The sequence below is a fragment of the Leopardus geoffroyi genome, chromosome B1 (genome assembly GCF_018350155.1).
Source record: "Leopardus geoffroyi isolate Oge1 chromosome B1, O.geoffroyi_Oge1_pat1.0, whole genome shotgun sequence".
Classification (NCBI taxonomy): domain Eukaryota; kingdom Metazoa; phylum Chordata; class Mammalia; order Carnivora; family Felidae; genus Leopardus; species Leopardus geoffroyi.
In genome coordinates this window covers 76,826,443-76,844,293 of record NC_059327.1, presented here as the reverse complement: position 1 = coordinate 76,844,293, position 17,851 = coordinate 76,826,443, and the positions used below count along the sequence as shown (strand labels likewise).

Genomic DNA, 17,851 nt, shown 5'->3' with positions numbered 1-17,851 from the left:
AAAGTCCCTGCCTTTATAAAGCTCTAGTGATGGAGACATAAACAAACTAATACATATGTATCACACCAAATGGTGACAAGTACTACGTAAAAAAAATAAAACAAGATAAGGGAATACAGAATGATGAGAGGTGATGTGGTATTATTTTAGTAAGGGTGTTCAGAGAAGCCCACTCTGAGGAGGGGACCTTTTTATAGAAATCTGAATAAAATGACAAAACAAGCAAAGTAAGTATCTCGGGGGAAAGTGGTTCAGGCAGATGGAACATCATATGCAGGAGTGGACTTGGCATTTCTGAAGAGGAACAACAACGAAGGCAAGTGAGGGTACAGTAGAGTAAGAGAGAACAGTCAGGCAACCCAATAACCAAGATGTTTTCTTTGGGTGGGGAGGAGGGTAAGAGGAGAATAAAGAGTTTGATACTGGACATGTCCAGTTTAAAATACCTATGAATATATATCTAGTTCAAAAGGAGCTAGATATATAAATCTAGAATTCAGGGGAGAGCCATGAGATAAGGTGCAGTCATCTAGGGAAAAAGTACTCATACAGAAGAGATCTAAAACTTGAGCCCTAAGGTACTCTAATAATTTAGGGTATGAAAACAAGATAATCCAGTAAAAGAGACTGAAAAAAATAAATGGTAAGAAGATAGCCAGGAAAAGGTGGCTCCTTATTCCAGACACCAGGTAAAGAAAAGGTTACTCCTCTCCCCACCTCCCAAAAAGAGGATCAATTAATTTTGTCAATAATGGTGGGAGATCAAGTACAATGAGAACTGAGTATGTGCATTTGACAGCACAGAAGCTGTTCATCAATGCCTCTGACAAGACTGATTTCAAAAGTAGTGCAGAAGAAAGCTTATTTTGAGTAGGCTCAGGAGATAATGGAAAACTGTGAGGAAGTGGACAAAAAGGAATAGACAACTCTTTTGGAGTTCATGATAAGTATCACCCATTATTCTTTCTTACCCTACATGCCTATGAGACATTTCTGAAAATTAGGTTTGGATTTTCAATAGGTGATATTATCCTTGTTATTGTGGAAATATATTAACATGTCAAAACTTGAATTCAGACATTTGCTCTATAAGCCTGCTTTACTGTAATTCATAGCATCATTTATGAAGACACCTGATCTAAAGAATCCTCTTGAGGCATATGGTCAAGAGACACACAAAAAGATGCTGAACATCACCTATCATCAGGGAAATACAAATCTCTTCCACAATGAGGTATGACCACACATCACACAGTGGACCACACAGTGGAATGGGTAGAATCAAAAAGTAAGAAATAACAAATGTTGGCAAGGATATGGAGAAAAGGGAACCCCCATGCACTGTTGACGGAAATGCAAAATGGCACAGCCACTTTGAAAAACAGTATGGAGGTTCCTCAAAAGATTAAAAATAGAACAACACAATCCAGCAAGTCCACTTCTGGGCATTTATCCAAACAAAACAAAAACACTAATCCAAAAAGATATATACAGCCCTATGTTTCCTGCAGCATTATTTACTAAAGAGCCAAGATACAGAAGCAACCTAAAGGGCCAAGAATAGATGAATGAATGAATGAAGAAAATGTGTGTGTGTGTGTGTGTGTGTGTGTGTGTGTGTGTGTACATAGATAGGTAGACGGAAAGAATATTACTCAACCATAAAAAAAGAATGAAATCTTACTATTTGTTACAACATGGAAGGGTCTAGATGGTATTATGCTACATGAAATAAGTCAGATGGAGAAAGACAAATACCGTATCATTTCACTTATATGTAAAATCTACAAACAAATGAACAAACAGAAAAAACGGAAATAGGCTCACAGACACAGAGGACAATCTAGTGGTTGCCAGAGGAGACAGTGGTGGGAAGTTGGGTGAAATAGGTAAAAGTGATTAAAATGAACAAACTTCCAGGGCACTTGGCTGGCTTAGTCAGTAGAGCATGAGACTCTTGATCTCAGGAATGTGGGTTCAAGCCCAATGATGTGTGTAGAGATTATTTAAAAACAGTATCTTTAAAAAAAAGGAACAAACTTCCAGTTATACAATAAATAAGTCACAGAAATGTACTACACAGCATGGGGAATATAGTTAATAATATAATTTTGTATGGTGACAGATGGTAGCTTGATTTATCATGGTGATCACTCTGTAATTATACAAATGTTGAAGCATTATGTTGTACACCTGAAATTAATATAATATTGTATGTCAACTATATTTCAAATGAATAAATAAACAAAATAAAGAAACACGTTTTTGTCTTTCTATCCTTATAGTCAACCAAATTCCACGTCCTGGAGAATTACTTTTAACCCAATCCCTTGAATTCATCCTCTTAACTACTTAATTGTTTTAAGCTCTGGGAAAAAACCGGTGAGCAAAACAGTTCAATTCATGCTGTCATGGAGCTAATGTTCCAACAAAATAAGACATAATAAACAAATAGATATATGTATGTCAGACGGTGAGTCATATGAAGAAAAATGAAATTGGGAATAAAAGGGCTTGGTGTGAGAGATGTAATTTTATTTTATTTATTTTTTTTACTGTTTATTTATTTTTGAGAGACAGAGAGAGACAGAGCACGAGTTGGGAAGGAGGGGAGAGAAAGGGAGACACAGAATCCAAAGCAGGCTCCAGGCTATGAGCTGTCAGTACAGAGCCCAAAGCGGGCTTGAACTCACTAACCACAAGATCATAACCTGAGACGAAGTCGGAGCTGAGTGAGCCACCTGGGTGAGTGGCTGACTGAGCCACCTGGGTGCCCCGGGATGTAATTTTAAATGGAGAAGACAGAGAAGGTGACATCTTACTAAGAGGGTGACATCGGAGAGGCACCTGGGTGGCTCAGTCGGTTAAGCGTCCTACTTGATTTTGGCTTAGGTCATGATTTCACAGTTTGTGGGATCGAGCTCCACATCAGGCTCTGCACTGACGGCACAAAGCCTGCTTGGGATTCTCTCTCTCCCTCTTTCTTTGCTCCTCCCCTGTTCGCACATGCTCACTCTCTCAAAATAAATAAACATTTTTAAAAAGGTGACATTTGAGCAAAGACTTGAAAAGGGTGAAGGAATAAATCCTTAAGGATATCTATCTGAAGGAATTTTTAAGGAAAAAGGAAAAATAAAAACAAAGGCCATGAGTTGGGAAGATACTGGAATATTTGAAGAATACCCTGGAGGGCGTGCTTAGTTAGAACAGAGTGAGCAAGGGAGCCAACAGTACAAAAAGAGGTCAAGACTAATAGGATTTTGGAAGGTAGGGGTAGGTGGCATAGTCTTGCACAGTAAGGACTTCAGCTTTTCCTCTCAACTGGAAAACCAGTTACTTGAAGGGCAAAGACTGCGGGAAGGGCAGGTTTAAAGGAGTAAAGATGAGGAATTTGGTTTTGAACATGTTAATTTTGAGATACATTTTATATATTCAAAGGGAGATATTGACGAGGGACTTAGACGTCAGGAAAAACGTACAGGCTAGAGACATAAATCTGGGGGGTTAAGACTCTCTAGCATCCTTTAAGATACAACTCCAGACGCTCTATGAAGTCACTCCTTCACCTCCCCAGTTAGAATTAATTTCATTTTGTATATATCTTATGACAGCACTTATGAATGTCTGACTTGTATTAAAAATAGTTTTATGTTGGGGCACCTGGGTGGCTCAGTCCAGCAAGCGTCCAACTTCGGCTCAGATGATCTCATGGTTTGTGGGTTCGGGCCCCATATCGGGCTCTGTGCTGACAGCTCAGACCCTAGAGCCTGCTTCGGATTCTGTGTCTCCCTCTCTCTCTGCTCCTCCTCCCTCACTCACACTCTTTCTCAAAAATAAATAAACATTAAAAGTTTTTTAAAAATAGTTTTATGTATATCTGTCATTCTCATCCGAAGGTATGTGAAATAAAGAACTGATTGTCTTACCCTTTTACTCCAAGTGCTGCCTAGTATGTACTGCATGTGATAAATAATCAATAAATGCTGACTTAGGTGTGTTTTTGAGGATTTTAGTTCAGCTGTCATAGGAGGTTTTCCCTGAAGGCAGGGAGCTGGATACTTATTTCCTAACTAAACCTGCTCCTCTGTGTACTCTACACGCATGTCCTAGTCAAATTTCATTTCTTTCTCTCTGGTCTACAGGATCAATCAATCACCAAATCACAACAGTTTTTACCTTCTAAGTACATTATGAAATTCATCTACATTTCTCTACTACCATTGCCACTACTTTATTCAAGCCTCCACTGCCTCTTCTCTATTTTAAAAGTTTACTGATTGTTTCCATTCTTGCTCATCGCATAATACATATTCAAACACCAACCACAGTGTTCTCTTAAAACCACAAAAATCTGCTCGCGTCACGCCTCTGCTTCAATACTTCCGATGTCTCCTTACTTCCCCAGGATAAATTCCAACCTCCTCACCAAAGCTTATGCAGCCTTTCATGGTAGGTCTTCGATTTCCTCTTTCCTCTCCCTTCTCTTCATTTCAGATGCTATGAGCCCACATAGCCTCAATTATACTGAACTGCAGGGACTGTTTTACTATCAGTACCTCCTCTAATGAGTAAGTTCATTGAAGGCAATGGCTGTGTCTTACTTGTTGCTGTATCACAACCAGGGCTTTGACAGAGCGTAAATATAATTAAAATAAAAAGTTTAAAATTAAATATTACCTCGGGATTCCATCAAACCTTTTACTCCAATTTTTCTAAAATTTTAACACAGGTTATTTTAGTACTGTATTACTGCCCTAAATTCTAGGCCTCTGGAGAAGTACAGTTCTCCAATAATCTTCATTTTAGATCCATCTACTACTGCCCTCCATTCTGAAATAATGAACCTAGGTAATACTTATGACTTCTTCCACTCTTCAATCCTAATTATTAATAATTCCTTAGAAGAGAAGGAAAAGAGTTTAAGATGAGCAAGTCAGATTGTACTTACCCATTAGATTAAATGACTGACAATAAGGGTACCTGAAATAAGTATGGAGCCTCAGAGCCAGGGGAAAAATCAGTGACATGAACTACATAGAAAAACTTAGATATCTGTGTAATATTCAGATGTGGATTGCCTACTGAAATTCATTCAAGCTTTATGAGTCTGTGATTTGCTTCACAAAATTTGGCCATAATGATTCAGTAATCTATTCTGCACTTCAGTTTCTAAACTTAAGTGAGTTTTTAAAACTTGAAACACAGAATCTGTTGGGGATTTTAAAATGTTATTTATCACAGTGAAGATTCTCCAACCCAATTTTAACACTTCCTATTTCAATCCTCAAGAATTCCTATTATTGCTACTACCTATCAATATTTACATGAAGTACAACATCAGGAATATTGTTCTAAGCATCCATGGCTTGAGATGGTAGCCATTAATCTAATAATTTCATATTGATTACATGTTGAAAGAACAATATTTTGGATATATATGTTAAACATATTACTACAATTAATTTATTCACATGGTTCTGTTCACTTTTTAAAATGTGACTACAAGAAAATTTAAAATTATACATGTGGCTGGCAATTGTGGCTTGCATTATGTTTCTATTGACTAGTAGTAAGCCTACTTAAAGAACTGACCAACACATCTAACAGTTTATCCAGTAAGAATGAAAAACATCATTGAGGGTCATACCTGAAATGAAACCACCAATGATACACAAAAGTACAAATGATCCCCGTAATTTTTTTGTTAATTTTTTTTTTAACGTTTATTTATTTTTGAGACAGGGAGAGACAGAGCATGAACGGGGGAGGGTCAGAGAGAGAGGGAGACACAGAATCTGAAACAGGCTCCAGGCTCTGAGCTGTCAGCACAGAGCCCGACGCGGGGCTCGAACTCACAGAGTGAGAGATCGTGACCTGAGCCGAAGTCGGCCGCTTAACCGACTGAGCCACCCAGGCGCCCCGATCCCCGTAATTTTAAAATGATAAATCATGCTAAAAAAATCAAAGGCTGTTTTAGTAAAGTTTAATAAGGTCTTTTTCTTCTCTGAAATAAAAGAATTCATATTTTTACTTTTATTTCATAGAAATAACCTTTATTTTTTAGTAAGTTATTCTCTCAGTATTAGCAGAATGCAAGAAATAGGGTTTCTAAGATATTAAGGTGACAGTTCCCCTAGGGCACAAAAAGAGTTAAGTAGTAGAAATGTTACCATGTTGTTATTTTTCCCTAAAAATAAATAATTAAATACATCTTCTATCTACCTCACAACACTTCATTTGTGTATATGTGTTTGAAGATGTTATTTTTAAGTAATTTCTACATCTAATGTAGGGTTTGAACTTATAACCTCGAGATCAAGAGTTGCATTCTCTATAGACTGAGCCAGCCGAGCACTTCACAACACTTCATTTTTGTAAAACGTCATGAAAACATTTTAGAAAATGGATATCATATTCATCAAGCAAGGTATACTTTAGAATACACTCAATAAAGTGATTCTTACTACCCAGCCTCATGTTTCACTATTCTCTCTGTACTGTTTTTTTTTTTTTTTCAACGTTTATTTATTTTTGGGACAGAGAGAGACAGAGCATGAACGGGGGAGGGGCAGAGAGAGAGAGAGGGAGACACAGAATCGGAAACAGGCTCCAGGCTCTGAGCCATCAGCCCAGAGCCTGACGCGGGGCTCGAACTCACGGACCATGAGATCGTGACCTGGCTGAAGTCGGACGCTTGCTTAACCGACTGCGCCATCCAGGCGCCCCTCTCTCTGTACTGTTTAACATCTTCCTTGGTATTTTCAGAAATTCAACACAACAATACAAATAAAGATCAGACTATAATTAATATGATTCCATATTCCACATTCCAATGGTGTATGTATTACATACTCTTCAAAATATTTGAAAAGTTGTAGGGACCAAATTAGTTCATTATCAATAGAGAAAATGGGGTAGATAGGACATCCTATCTACCCTACAGATATTTTGTGGTTTAAAAAAAAAAAAAGAGAATACGCATATTAGTTAGAAGAACAAGTACATTTTAGCAAACAGTCCTGAAGAAAATTTCTGTGCCTCTGATCATAATGAAATAGTATTTATGAATAAAACTATTACTTTTAACCAAGCCAAATCAACTTGACACTTGGAATTAAAAAAAAAATAATTAACTTTTCCCTTCACTTTGTGCTCTACTTCTTCATACAGATGCTCTATATAACACTGCTAGAAAGCCAGAAATTAATACAATAGCAAGAACTGAAATCCTAGTATTTGTCTAGTAGTTAGAGCTGTTTTATTAAAGTCTGCTGAGGCATTCAAAAGAAAGTGAGATGAATTTGATTTTTAATTACTTGTGAAGGAATAAGAAAAATTGGGAAAGAGAAAGGTAAAGAAGTTCATGTGGGTTTTATTCTTTGTTGGTTTTAAAGTTGCAGCTATTTTGTGTGGGTTTTAAATTTTTTTACAGGTAGGGTATTTTAAGGCAAGTGTTTGGGTAAATGGAACTAGGCTTGTGCTCACCGAGGAATCTTGACAGAAAAAGGCTGAGATTTGGGAAAAAGAGATGTCAAAACTACAAGGATCTATCAGATGTACCTGCTGTCCAACAAAGCATTAAGCAGGAATGTCTAGTACTTAGGGGTAGAAAGCTAAAGATATACACACTGTCTGTTTATTATGGAGCAGAAAAAAAAATCAAATTCATGCTTTTATTTTTAAATTTCAAGTACCAAATTCAAGTACGAGGTTATAACTTGGTCATGAGATGCTTAACAAATGAAGGAACTAACAAATTTTTTTAAAATCATGTCTTCAATTTGACAAAAAAGTTAGGCTTAACACTATTTTCACGTGTCCATATCCCTCACTTCTCAAAAGAGGTAAATGAGTAATTCAATAGCTTTGGAATCAGAAGTAGAACTCAACAATAATTATTAAATCTATTAGCTATTCTCATTTACTGTTATCTAATTACTCATTTCAAAATTATCTACTGATGATTCTTTTTTTTTTAAAGTAAGCTCTAGGCCCAATGAGGGGCTTAAACTCACAAGCCTCAGATCAAGAGTCACTTGCTCTACCAAATGAGCCAGCCAGGAGCTCCTCTACTGATAACTCTTAAAGAATATGATATATAACTTCAAGAGAATTTCAGAGTACATTATTTGCAATATCAAAAAATCCTATCGATTTCCCCAAATAAAAGATTCCTTCATATAATGTAATCTTCAATAAAATAGCTTTGATAGAGGCAATGTTATACTCTACTATAAAGTGTGTGAATACATTTTATAAAGTATCATATTAAAATATATAATTATCATATTAATTTTTTAAAGTACTCTATAGTAACATGTTTAAACATTAGTAATGTAGCTTTTCCTCTTCTAAACCCCAATATTTCTTATATGGTGCCTATCATTTTCTTCCATATAGTATAAATAGTTACACATAAATCATATTTCTTTATGAGACCATAAGGAGTTTACATCCATAGGCATATCTCAGTATATTCAACAGCATCTGACCCAGCAGATAGAGACATTATGTTTGAAAGTAAAATACTGTAATTTCTGAGGGTAGAAACAAAGATCTAGTATGAATTATGTTAGCTACTGTGCAAAGTTTTTGATTTTTTACAGTAGTGAACATATTAGGAGCAGAACTCTTCTTTCCCCTCACTAATAGTGCAGTTTTATACCAAAGAGAAGCAGGTATGAATTTAGAAGTGGTAGCAGGTAAAAGAGGATTACCTTAAGAAAAGACACATGGGATCTCTAAAATAAAATGAAATGAAATGAAATAAAATACATGAAATTAAAATGCTGAGATTCTTCTCACAGTATTTTACCGACTGTATTAATTTTATTCACTGAGTCTGGAATGCCATTAAGCATGCTATCTTACATTCATATTACTATATTTTTCCTTTAAAAAAATACTTAAAGGAAGCAGAAAAACAACCATTCTACAACTAAAGAGAAAGAGACAGGGAGACATACAGCAGGTACTGACAGACAAAGAAAAGAGAGAGATAGGCAGAGAGAAATTCTATACAGTGGTTCTTGGTCATTTAATTAAAGCTTCAGGCTTTGAGGCTTCTCTTCAGTAAACAGTGCTACACTGCTAGGAGAGAAATTGTCAACATTCATTCAACAAGGAACATACTGACAATAATAACTGTAAAATCAAACATTTCTGGGTGAAAAAAAAGAAACATTTCTGTACCTTAATATCAGATGTATCACGCTGACAGTTTCGCCAGGCTCTGGAAACTGATGAAAAGGTTCGATCTGCATGATCAAATTTCCCTCCTTGCAAATTTAGGAAATAAGTTGTGAAAGGTTCCTAAAAAATAAGCAATTAAAAAAATCGGTATGTTTCCTCATGCATAAAAATATGGTTTTTATAAATCATTATATTTAGATACTGTAATGACAGACATTAACCAGATATATACAAACTAGATATAGAATGGGAATTATATCTAAATTACTACATTAATGTACTTAAATTATTTTTGTTTCAGAACAAAAGAAATATTTCCAAAATTTGGCATTTTCAACATTTTTCAGATTCTCTTCTTTTCCAAGAACAATTTATTAATAAAATTCAGACATATATTAGATTGCATTTTCTTCATAATATAGGGGAATAGCTTAATATGTAATTTTCTGATTGTTATGGCTCAATATTTAATTTATGATTAAGAAAAGAAAAATGTTTAGAAGATTTAAAAGCCTCCTCTTAGTTAAAGAACACTTAAACACATATTAGTGGATAATTGCTGGAAATTAGCTAAGCACTATAAATTACTTCTAGGATTTATGTCTGCCTTACCCTTCTAACAAGCTTTAATTAATGATGTGCTGCTAATGCTTTCCCAAAGAAATTACTTTCTAGTAGATGAATCACCTTTCAATTTTACAGAAACATTTCTTGTTTAACCAATATATTATCAATACACAGCAGCCTTGGTATAATCTATAAACATACCTTATTCCATTTGGGGCAACTGAAGTTTCTGAAACATATGAATGTATGTCTATCTTAACAAAATCTTATTTAGCTCTTATTTTAATAGACTCTATTTCAAATTACCTATACTACAATTTAGAGTCTGAGGAGATATCGACCATTTGAAGAGGCAAATTTAAGAAAAAAAATTCACATCGTTCCAGGTGAAACATTTTCAAGGCTATTCTATTGTAAAATGTTATCAGATACATACCAAATGGGATAAAGAGATATTTATAATTAGAAATCTAATCACTGAAAAAAATTAGCATTCAAAAAAGATGCTGATGACTTTTAATTGCTGCATATTCTTCACAACACTGAATTTATGTATTCATGGTTTATTACTCAAACTGAACTTACTATTCTTAGCAGCCATGCAAGAACGAAACTTGCAGTTGAGTAATGAGTACCATAGTGGAACCTGGGAACCTGATCATCTTCCCACGATTCATAACGTTCTGCAAAGAATGCTGCTCTTTTTGGATTCAAAGCTCCTACTGGCTGCCAATAGAGAAGGAAAAAACAAAATAAGAATGCATAAATGTAATCATCTTTTATTTCTTTCTTCCAGTGTTGTCCTATTAGCCAGTGTGAAAGTGAATTTTAAAAGACATATATACACTATTGGAGCTAAAACATTGTGTTATATACAGAGAGTGGATAGAATTTTTTTTTCCAATGCAGGTTAAACATACACAAAAAAGTGAAAGAAGAAACCGGTCATTTCTCAATGAGTCCAATTTCTGTTGAATATAGGTTTTTAATCAGCCCATAACAAGCATTTTCATAAAGACAATTACATAAAATGAGTATTAGCTATATAATACTTTGGAAAGCACCTATAAAATCCTATTTAGTTAATTAGAAGCAACAACCAGAAACACAATCTTGATGTTAGAGGATTAATTTACAATAGCTTCTAAGAAGATGAAACAAAACTGGAAGGGAACAAGGAGTGTAAGGAAGAGACTGAGTGAAAAGGGATTAATGTAAATCTAGAAATTTCTACTAGTATACATAAAAGTAGAATTTAGAATATAAAAAATCTATGCCTAAAATATAAAATATATATATGTATATGTATATATATTATATATACAAACATAGTTGAAGAACGTGGCCTCACTGAGATAGTAATAGCACCCAGTCAGAAGGTTGTTTTGAAAATGAATAATTACATGTAAAGTCCTACAAACCATGCCTGACAACATTCAATGATTGCTAACTATTTCTTTTAAGATTATCTTCCAGAATTGGGGTAAAGTTTGATTGAAATAATAGCCTGTAAAACCCCTGGAACATCGCTTGGCATAAGATAGTAGCTTGATAAATGTTAGCTGGTATCAGTATTGTTGCTGTAGCTGTTGTTACTTAGGGAATACACGAACTCCATTAAAAAGTATGCAAAATTTTGTGTGATTATGCACATGTACATTTTCTTAAGGAAGGCATACAGAGTATTAAGATTCTCAGAGGGGTCTGACGGCTCAAAGAATGTTAAAATCAACTGCTTTAAGTAATAACTCATTTTCATAAAACATTCTGATCTCTAGAAAATGTCTATTCTTTATTTAAAATATAATTACCATTTCACTGAAAAAAAGCTATATATAAGGTTACTTAATGAAAACTTAGGAGTTAGTCACTCTTCACTAATAAGAGGAAGAAAATACTTAAATTTATCTTATTATTTATGGGGGATATGTGTTAAACTGAAATAAATAAAAAATGTGGGTTTAAAAACAGACATATTCAGAAATATTCTGTTAAAAATGAAGCAAAGTTGAATTTGTTTTTAAATTGCTTTTCATGTTAACATGTGATTTAAAGCAACATTTTAAATTCATCATTTTGGCTATCTTATGTTAATTGTTAACTATTTTTTAAAACTATTTATCTTTAGCACTGTCCTCTTTCTATAGATTGGTTTGAATCAATATTGTAAGTCATTTTTTACTGTACAAGCAAATCTTCAAAAAATCTTTCATTGATTACTATTTTAAATCAGTACCATGGTACACTAATTTAAAATGCCATCTTTTAAAGCAGTAGTTTCTGTACAGAAGAATTAAATCTGATTTACTACATTTATGCCAGTTAAGAGTGAAAGTGACTCCAAAAAATCTTTGTTACAAAACCAATTTGGAATGCCTTTAAATGTATTTTAGTTGTTGTCCCTAAAGACTGAGGCATGCAAAAGGAAAGAAAGAAGAAATAAAATCATTGGAAGACAAATTATGTGAATTAAAAATAGAATCAATGCTCTTTTTGTATAGTTCTGCAGCATATTAAGTATTCACTTTATCTGCTATTTTTATTACTCTCCAAATGAGTATACCTCCAAAATCAATAGTTATAGAATCACGTTTCTTGAATATAATGCTAAAACCAATTAGGATTGATTTCACCAGCATCTGAGAAAAAAATGGCATCGTGCAGAGATCCATATAGGTAGAACCCACAGTATTGATTCTGGCTGTTATTGTTACAGTTGGTTTCTGAAGCCTGCTACAGGACAGCTATCAAGACATACCACATTTATTTGTAAGCATATAAAAAAGAAGTCCCCAAATAAAAGAAGGTTAAAAAAAAAAAAAGACCAGTGGAGCTGTGCAATGACAATGATACACTATCAGCTTACTCAGAGAAGTTACAGTGGGAATACACACATTGAATTATACATTACGCGAAAGCACTGATTTATTGTGGTAATAACATCCACCTCATTAAAAGATTCTGCTTTGCTGCAGTTGGAAGGCTACATATTGTTTACTGCTATAAATTAATGGCAGTGCAAAGAAGACTGTGGAACCATCCTAACAATAGATCTGTAATGACAGTGCTGTATATCACAGCTTCCTCAGCAGCTTCATAATAAAATGGAGACAATGTATTGAGCTAATACATTCTACCATGCTGGCCCATATTTTTCTGACAACTGCTTTAAAAGATGAGCTGGATCCAACTACGTTATAATGCTGCAAAACATTTAACTAAGCAAGAGTCAGTCATACACCAAAGTGCTTCGCAGCATTTTTAAAACATTGTCTAAATCAGCATTTCAAGATGTTTATTCATCTCTGCAAAAGAACTAAAAGTAAATGCTGATGGCTCCTCTTACTTACACAGTATATTAAGAGTAACAATTGGAAGGCAATTCAAGAAGATGCCTAGCACTATCTCCTACAGGGAGCTCTTTGTACAGTTTAACTATAAAAGCTTGACAGAGTATTTTTTTACATCAGCAAATTGATTAAGGGAAGAAGAGCAAAAATACTGGTCATTTAAAATGGTCATAACTTCCTGGAAAAAAATCAATAAAAAATAGGTATTGATTAGAGAGGTGCAATTCAAGGTCATAACAAAGTAAAAATAAATAGCCCTAGGACATAGAAAAATAATTTTAAAAATTATAAAAAGCTAATAAAATTATATAAGATTTTTAAATCTACAGAATAAAAAGCACTTCCACCAAAACAAGATAAAAAAGTGGTTCAAATAAAACAGAATAATTTAAAAATTACACTGTGAGGACTACCAACAGAAGCATTACATTTGGAAAAAATAGAAGAATCTGGATTAAAATAGGAAAAGAAAAAATTAAAGAAAAAACCCACCAAAAGCCTTGAAAATGTATAAATAGAAAAAAAATCACTATTCTTAGGATATTCTAATCTCACTAATAGCAAAATTGACAACTGTGGTAGAGTGATAAGTAATTTTTTTAACAACTCTTTTTTTTTAATTTTAGAGAAAGAGAGTGCAAGCAGGGGAGAGGGGCAAAGGGAGACAGAATCCCAAGCAGGCTCCATACCCAGCATGGAGCCTGGTGCAGGACTCGATCCAACCATCCTGGGATCATAACCTGACCCGAAATTAAGAGCCAGATACCTAACTGACTGAGCTACCCAGGTGCCGAAGTGTAAGTATTCTGTTTGAGAAATAATAATAACCCTTCCAGAACAAGATATGCAAAAGAAAACTTTCTAAATCAAGTGTCCTAAGAGTATTACAATTAAAAAAAATCTTTTTATTACCTTTCTTGAGAAGTAATTTTGCTAATTAGTAGAGAAATAAAAATACTGCATGTAAAATGCCCAGCTCAGTGCCTGGCATACAGTAAGTTATTCATTATAATAATTATTACTATTTTGAAGCTTATTTGATGAATAATATTAAAGAAAAAAAGCTACTAAACAAGCCTGATGAAATTAGCAGAGTCTGTTAGGAAAAAGGTAATTAAACATCATAATCTTCTAATGGTACATATGGTACTGTGCATTATCTGTCAGAAGCCCAATAGTACACAGTAGTCCCAATAAACTACATTATCCCACCTCAAGAAAATAACTAAAAGCAAAACTACTCTTCAGAAGTCCAAAGGGCATCCAAATGTTACTATGAAAAGCATATGAAATGTCAAGCAAATTACAATCATCTTCTACTACATCAATTAAAAACAAACTGCTTTGGTTTCATAGACCCCTTCAAAGGCATATAACAGACTTTCATCTAATTACTAGTAAAAGTTAACTGTAAAAAGAAAAGGCTTTTTTAGAGTTGATACATTCTAAGTTTTTTTTCTTTTTAAAAATTTTAGGAAATGTTACCTGAGGTTATTAATACCTCTAGCTAACACTTTGCAGTTTATGAGATATTATTACACATTCTTACAATACATATGTGAGCTAGATATCCCTGTTTTTTGTTTGTTTTTATTTGAGAGAGAGCATGTGCCTAGAAAGGGAGAGAAAGAGAAAAAGGGGGGGGGGGGAGAGAGAGAGAGAGAGAGAGAGAGAGAGAGAGAGAGAGAGAGAGAGAGAGAGAGAATCATAGGCAGGCTCCACACCGAAGTTAGGCCTGATCCCACACCCCTGGGATCATGACCTGAGCTGAAATCAAAAGCTCGATGCTCAACTGACTGAGCCACCAAGATGTCCCTAGATACCCTTGTTTAAAATTTTTGTTAATGTTTGTTTATTTTTTAGAGAGAGAGAGAGACAGAAAGAGACAGAGAGAGAACAAGTGGGGGGGGAAGAGAGAGAGAGAGAGAGAGAGAGAGAGAGAGAGAGAGAAAGAGGGAGGAAGGGAGGGAGGGAGGGAGAGAAAAGGAGACAGAATCCAAAGCAGGCTCCAGGCTCTGAGCTGTCAGCACAGAGCCTGATGGGGGACTCAAACCCATGAACAGTGAGATCATGACCTGAGCCAAAGTCTGACACTTACCCAACTGAGCCACCCAAGTGCACCTAGATATCCCTGTTTTAAAAATGAAGAAGTATCTTGAGTAACCTAATTCAAAACCAACATAAATCTAGGAGACACAAATTCAGTGCTCAAAAATCCAGTTTTGGATCATTTTATCCATCTAAAAACTGTTGTATTAATTAAAAATTGCTTTTCCTAATTTCAAAAATTTCCCAATTTCTTACATTTCCATTTTTCAAATATGATACTTACTTAACAAGTTGACACAAAGGCTAATAATTTATGTAAAGTGCTTAGCAGAGATCCTGGCACAAAGAAAGTACTTGACAAGCACAGCTGCTATGAATGTTGTTGTAACTGTTATTACCACCATGACTGACATAAATCCTTCTTCCTTTTGAGATTTATATGTTAACTGTTCTAATTTATATCAACCTTTCAGAAGTGAAGTTCCAAACTCTTGGACCATGATTACAGTTACTAAGAAAGTTAAAGGGAATTGGCAAGGAATTTCACAAATTCAACAAAGCAGAAATTTGCTTGAGTTAACAAATTTCCCTTTTAAAATCCAAGTCTCAAAGAGTTTTTTACATCTTTCTGTGAAGGCCTTCTTTGGAAAATCATTAGATACTATGTGGGATAAGAAGCAGAAGAGAAATTTAAAGAAGAAGTAAAAGATTGTTCTGGCATACAAGACACAGAAATGGGCCTTTGGAAACATTAAAGGATAGGATATCATAAAAAATACATTTTGTAGTTACAGGGGAGTGGTGAAGAGATGTTAAAAGTGAAAAGGGGCTCAGGAAGGGGAGGCAAAAGAGCGTAACTATTTTCAGTATCTTGCTTAGGATCTGGATGACTGGCCTAAAGCCATCTGCCAATGTCATCTTCATTTGGTATGATTAGGAAACTGGAAACATCCTTTAATTCTATGACTACACATAAAGCCTGCCTTACAGCATTTACGAGGTCATGAGCAAGACAGGTTATACATTATTTTATTTTTTCCTGGAAGTAGGGTAGGCCTACAGACACTGAAAGAGGGCCATTGCAAAATAAGGGCTAAAAACTAGCAAAGAAAAAAGAACAAAATTGTTGAACTCAATGTTATAGGAATCCAATGTTATATGTTATAAAAATGCCAGATTAAAGGATTGAAGATTGTTAATTAGGTAAAAGGTATCTCATATTCATGGATAGATTAAACAAAAAAAAAAAATCAAATTCGGAGGATGAAAGAGGATGGACTATCAGCAAATGTGATATCATAAGAGACAATCATTCTGATTAGAGAATAATGATTTGTTTTATAAGATTACAGGGAATAAATATGGTATACAGACTTAAGGGTCCAGTCAATCTGATGACAAAAACTTATTGGGTATAAGTGAAGGTTCTAAGAATCTTACACAAATTACCTCATATTCACAGCAACCCCTTAATATATAAACCTATTAGCATTCCTAATTTATAGGCAAGAAAGTTTAGTCAGAGTAGTTAAATGACTACTAATGATTGGTTACCTAGACAGTGACAGGGACAAGATTTAGAACTTACTCTAACTATACTGACTAGCAGATCCTAGAATGATCTGGGTTATGTGAGTTGGTAAAAATGCTGGTGCTGAATTTGTAAAGCCATTAGAACCCTTTCATGAGAGGTTTGGACTAAAGATCCTTTTGAAAAAGTGCTATTTACATTTGTATCCCCCTACCTATCTAATGTGTGTGGATATCACTTTAGCAGAAGGTTACACAAATGAATTTAAAAAAAGAATATTTTGCTTGGGGACATGGAAAGATGCCTGGCAAAAAAAAGCTTAGGAAAAGAAGTCAACAAAAATAGATTAAGTGTGGTCACTAAAGTTTATAGCTTTACTTTTCTGTTAATTTTTGTATTTATATATCCGCATCCATTAACCCCGTACCAGCCTTTCATTCTCTGTGCCCCTAAGGCTTTTTAAAGAAGCCACTGAATTTTATTCTGTGCATCTCCACCACCTGCCTTCTTCCCCCACCAGCAAAAGAAGAAAATAAACGAACAGCCTCTGTTATTGAAGCCATGTTGCCACTGTTAGGGGGTGCAGCAACTATTTTGTGTCAGCTGTAGCAGCTCTTTTATCTAAATGACAAGTATAACAAACAGCCTGATCAGCATTTTTACTCAACCTTGGCTTTTAGGGTATTTTGTCACATGCTATATATGGCTAAAATGGTTCAGCACTTATCTTCATGCACTCTACATTTTATTTAATATTGTCAAGAAGAAAATTTCATTGGCACACTACTGTGGCTTTTAGAGTTAACAAATAAGCACTTTTGTTTTCAAATACCAGAGTAGTTTTTAATCCCTTGAAAACACACTTTCTTGCAAGTGGTATTAAACATATACCCTCTATACTATTTCAATTTAACGAACACATCTTGGGAAAAAGAAAGTATTCCGTTTTACTTATTGTACCTATGTAGAATCTAAATCATTTCGAATGCTCACACTGGTAGATTTAGTAGCCTCTGTAGTTCTATGTTATTCAGCTACGGTTCACATTAAGTGATAGATTTTTACCTGACTTTGAGAAAGGCACATAAATTGATTAGAATAATCTGATAATCCAATGCCAGTGTTGAGCTAAATGCCTGGAAGAACCCCCAAAAAACAATTT

At 34.6% G+C, this 17,851-nt stretch overlaps 1 protein-coding gene across 7 annotated transcripts in view; it reads right to left on the bottom strand.

Moving 5' to 3' along the window:
- Positions 1-17,851, bottom strand: part of LRBA (LPS responsive beige-like anchor protein) — a 785,650-nt gene that overhangs the window by 157,291 nt on the left and 610,508 nt on the right. For all 7 annotated transcript variants that reach the window (XM_045465918.1, XM_045465937.1, XM_045465946.1 and 4 more), the window contains exons 45-46: positions 10,345-10,485; positions 9,193-9,312 (exon numbers count right to left, since the gene is read on the bottom strand). In XM_045465918.1, coding sequence (XP_045321874.1) covers positions 9,193-9,312; positions 10,345-10,485 — 261 coding nt within the window. The remainder of the gene's footprint in view (positions 1-9,192; positions 9,313-10,344; positions 10,486-17,851) is intronic.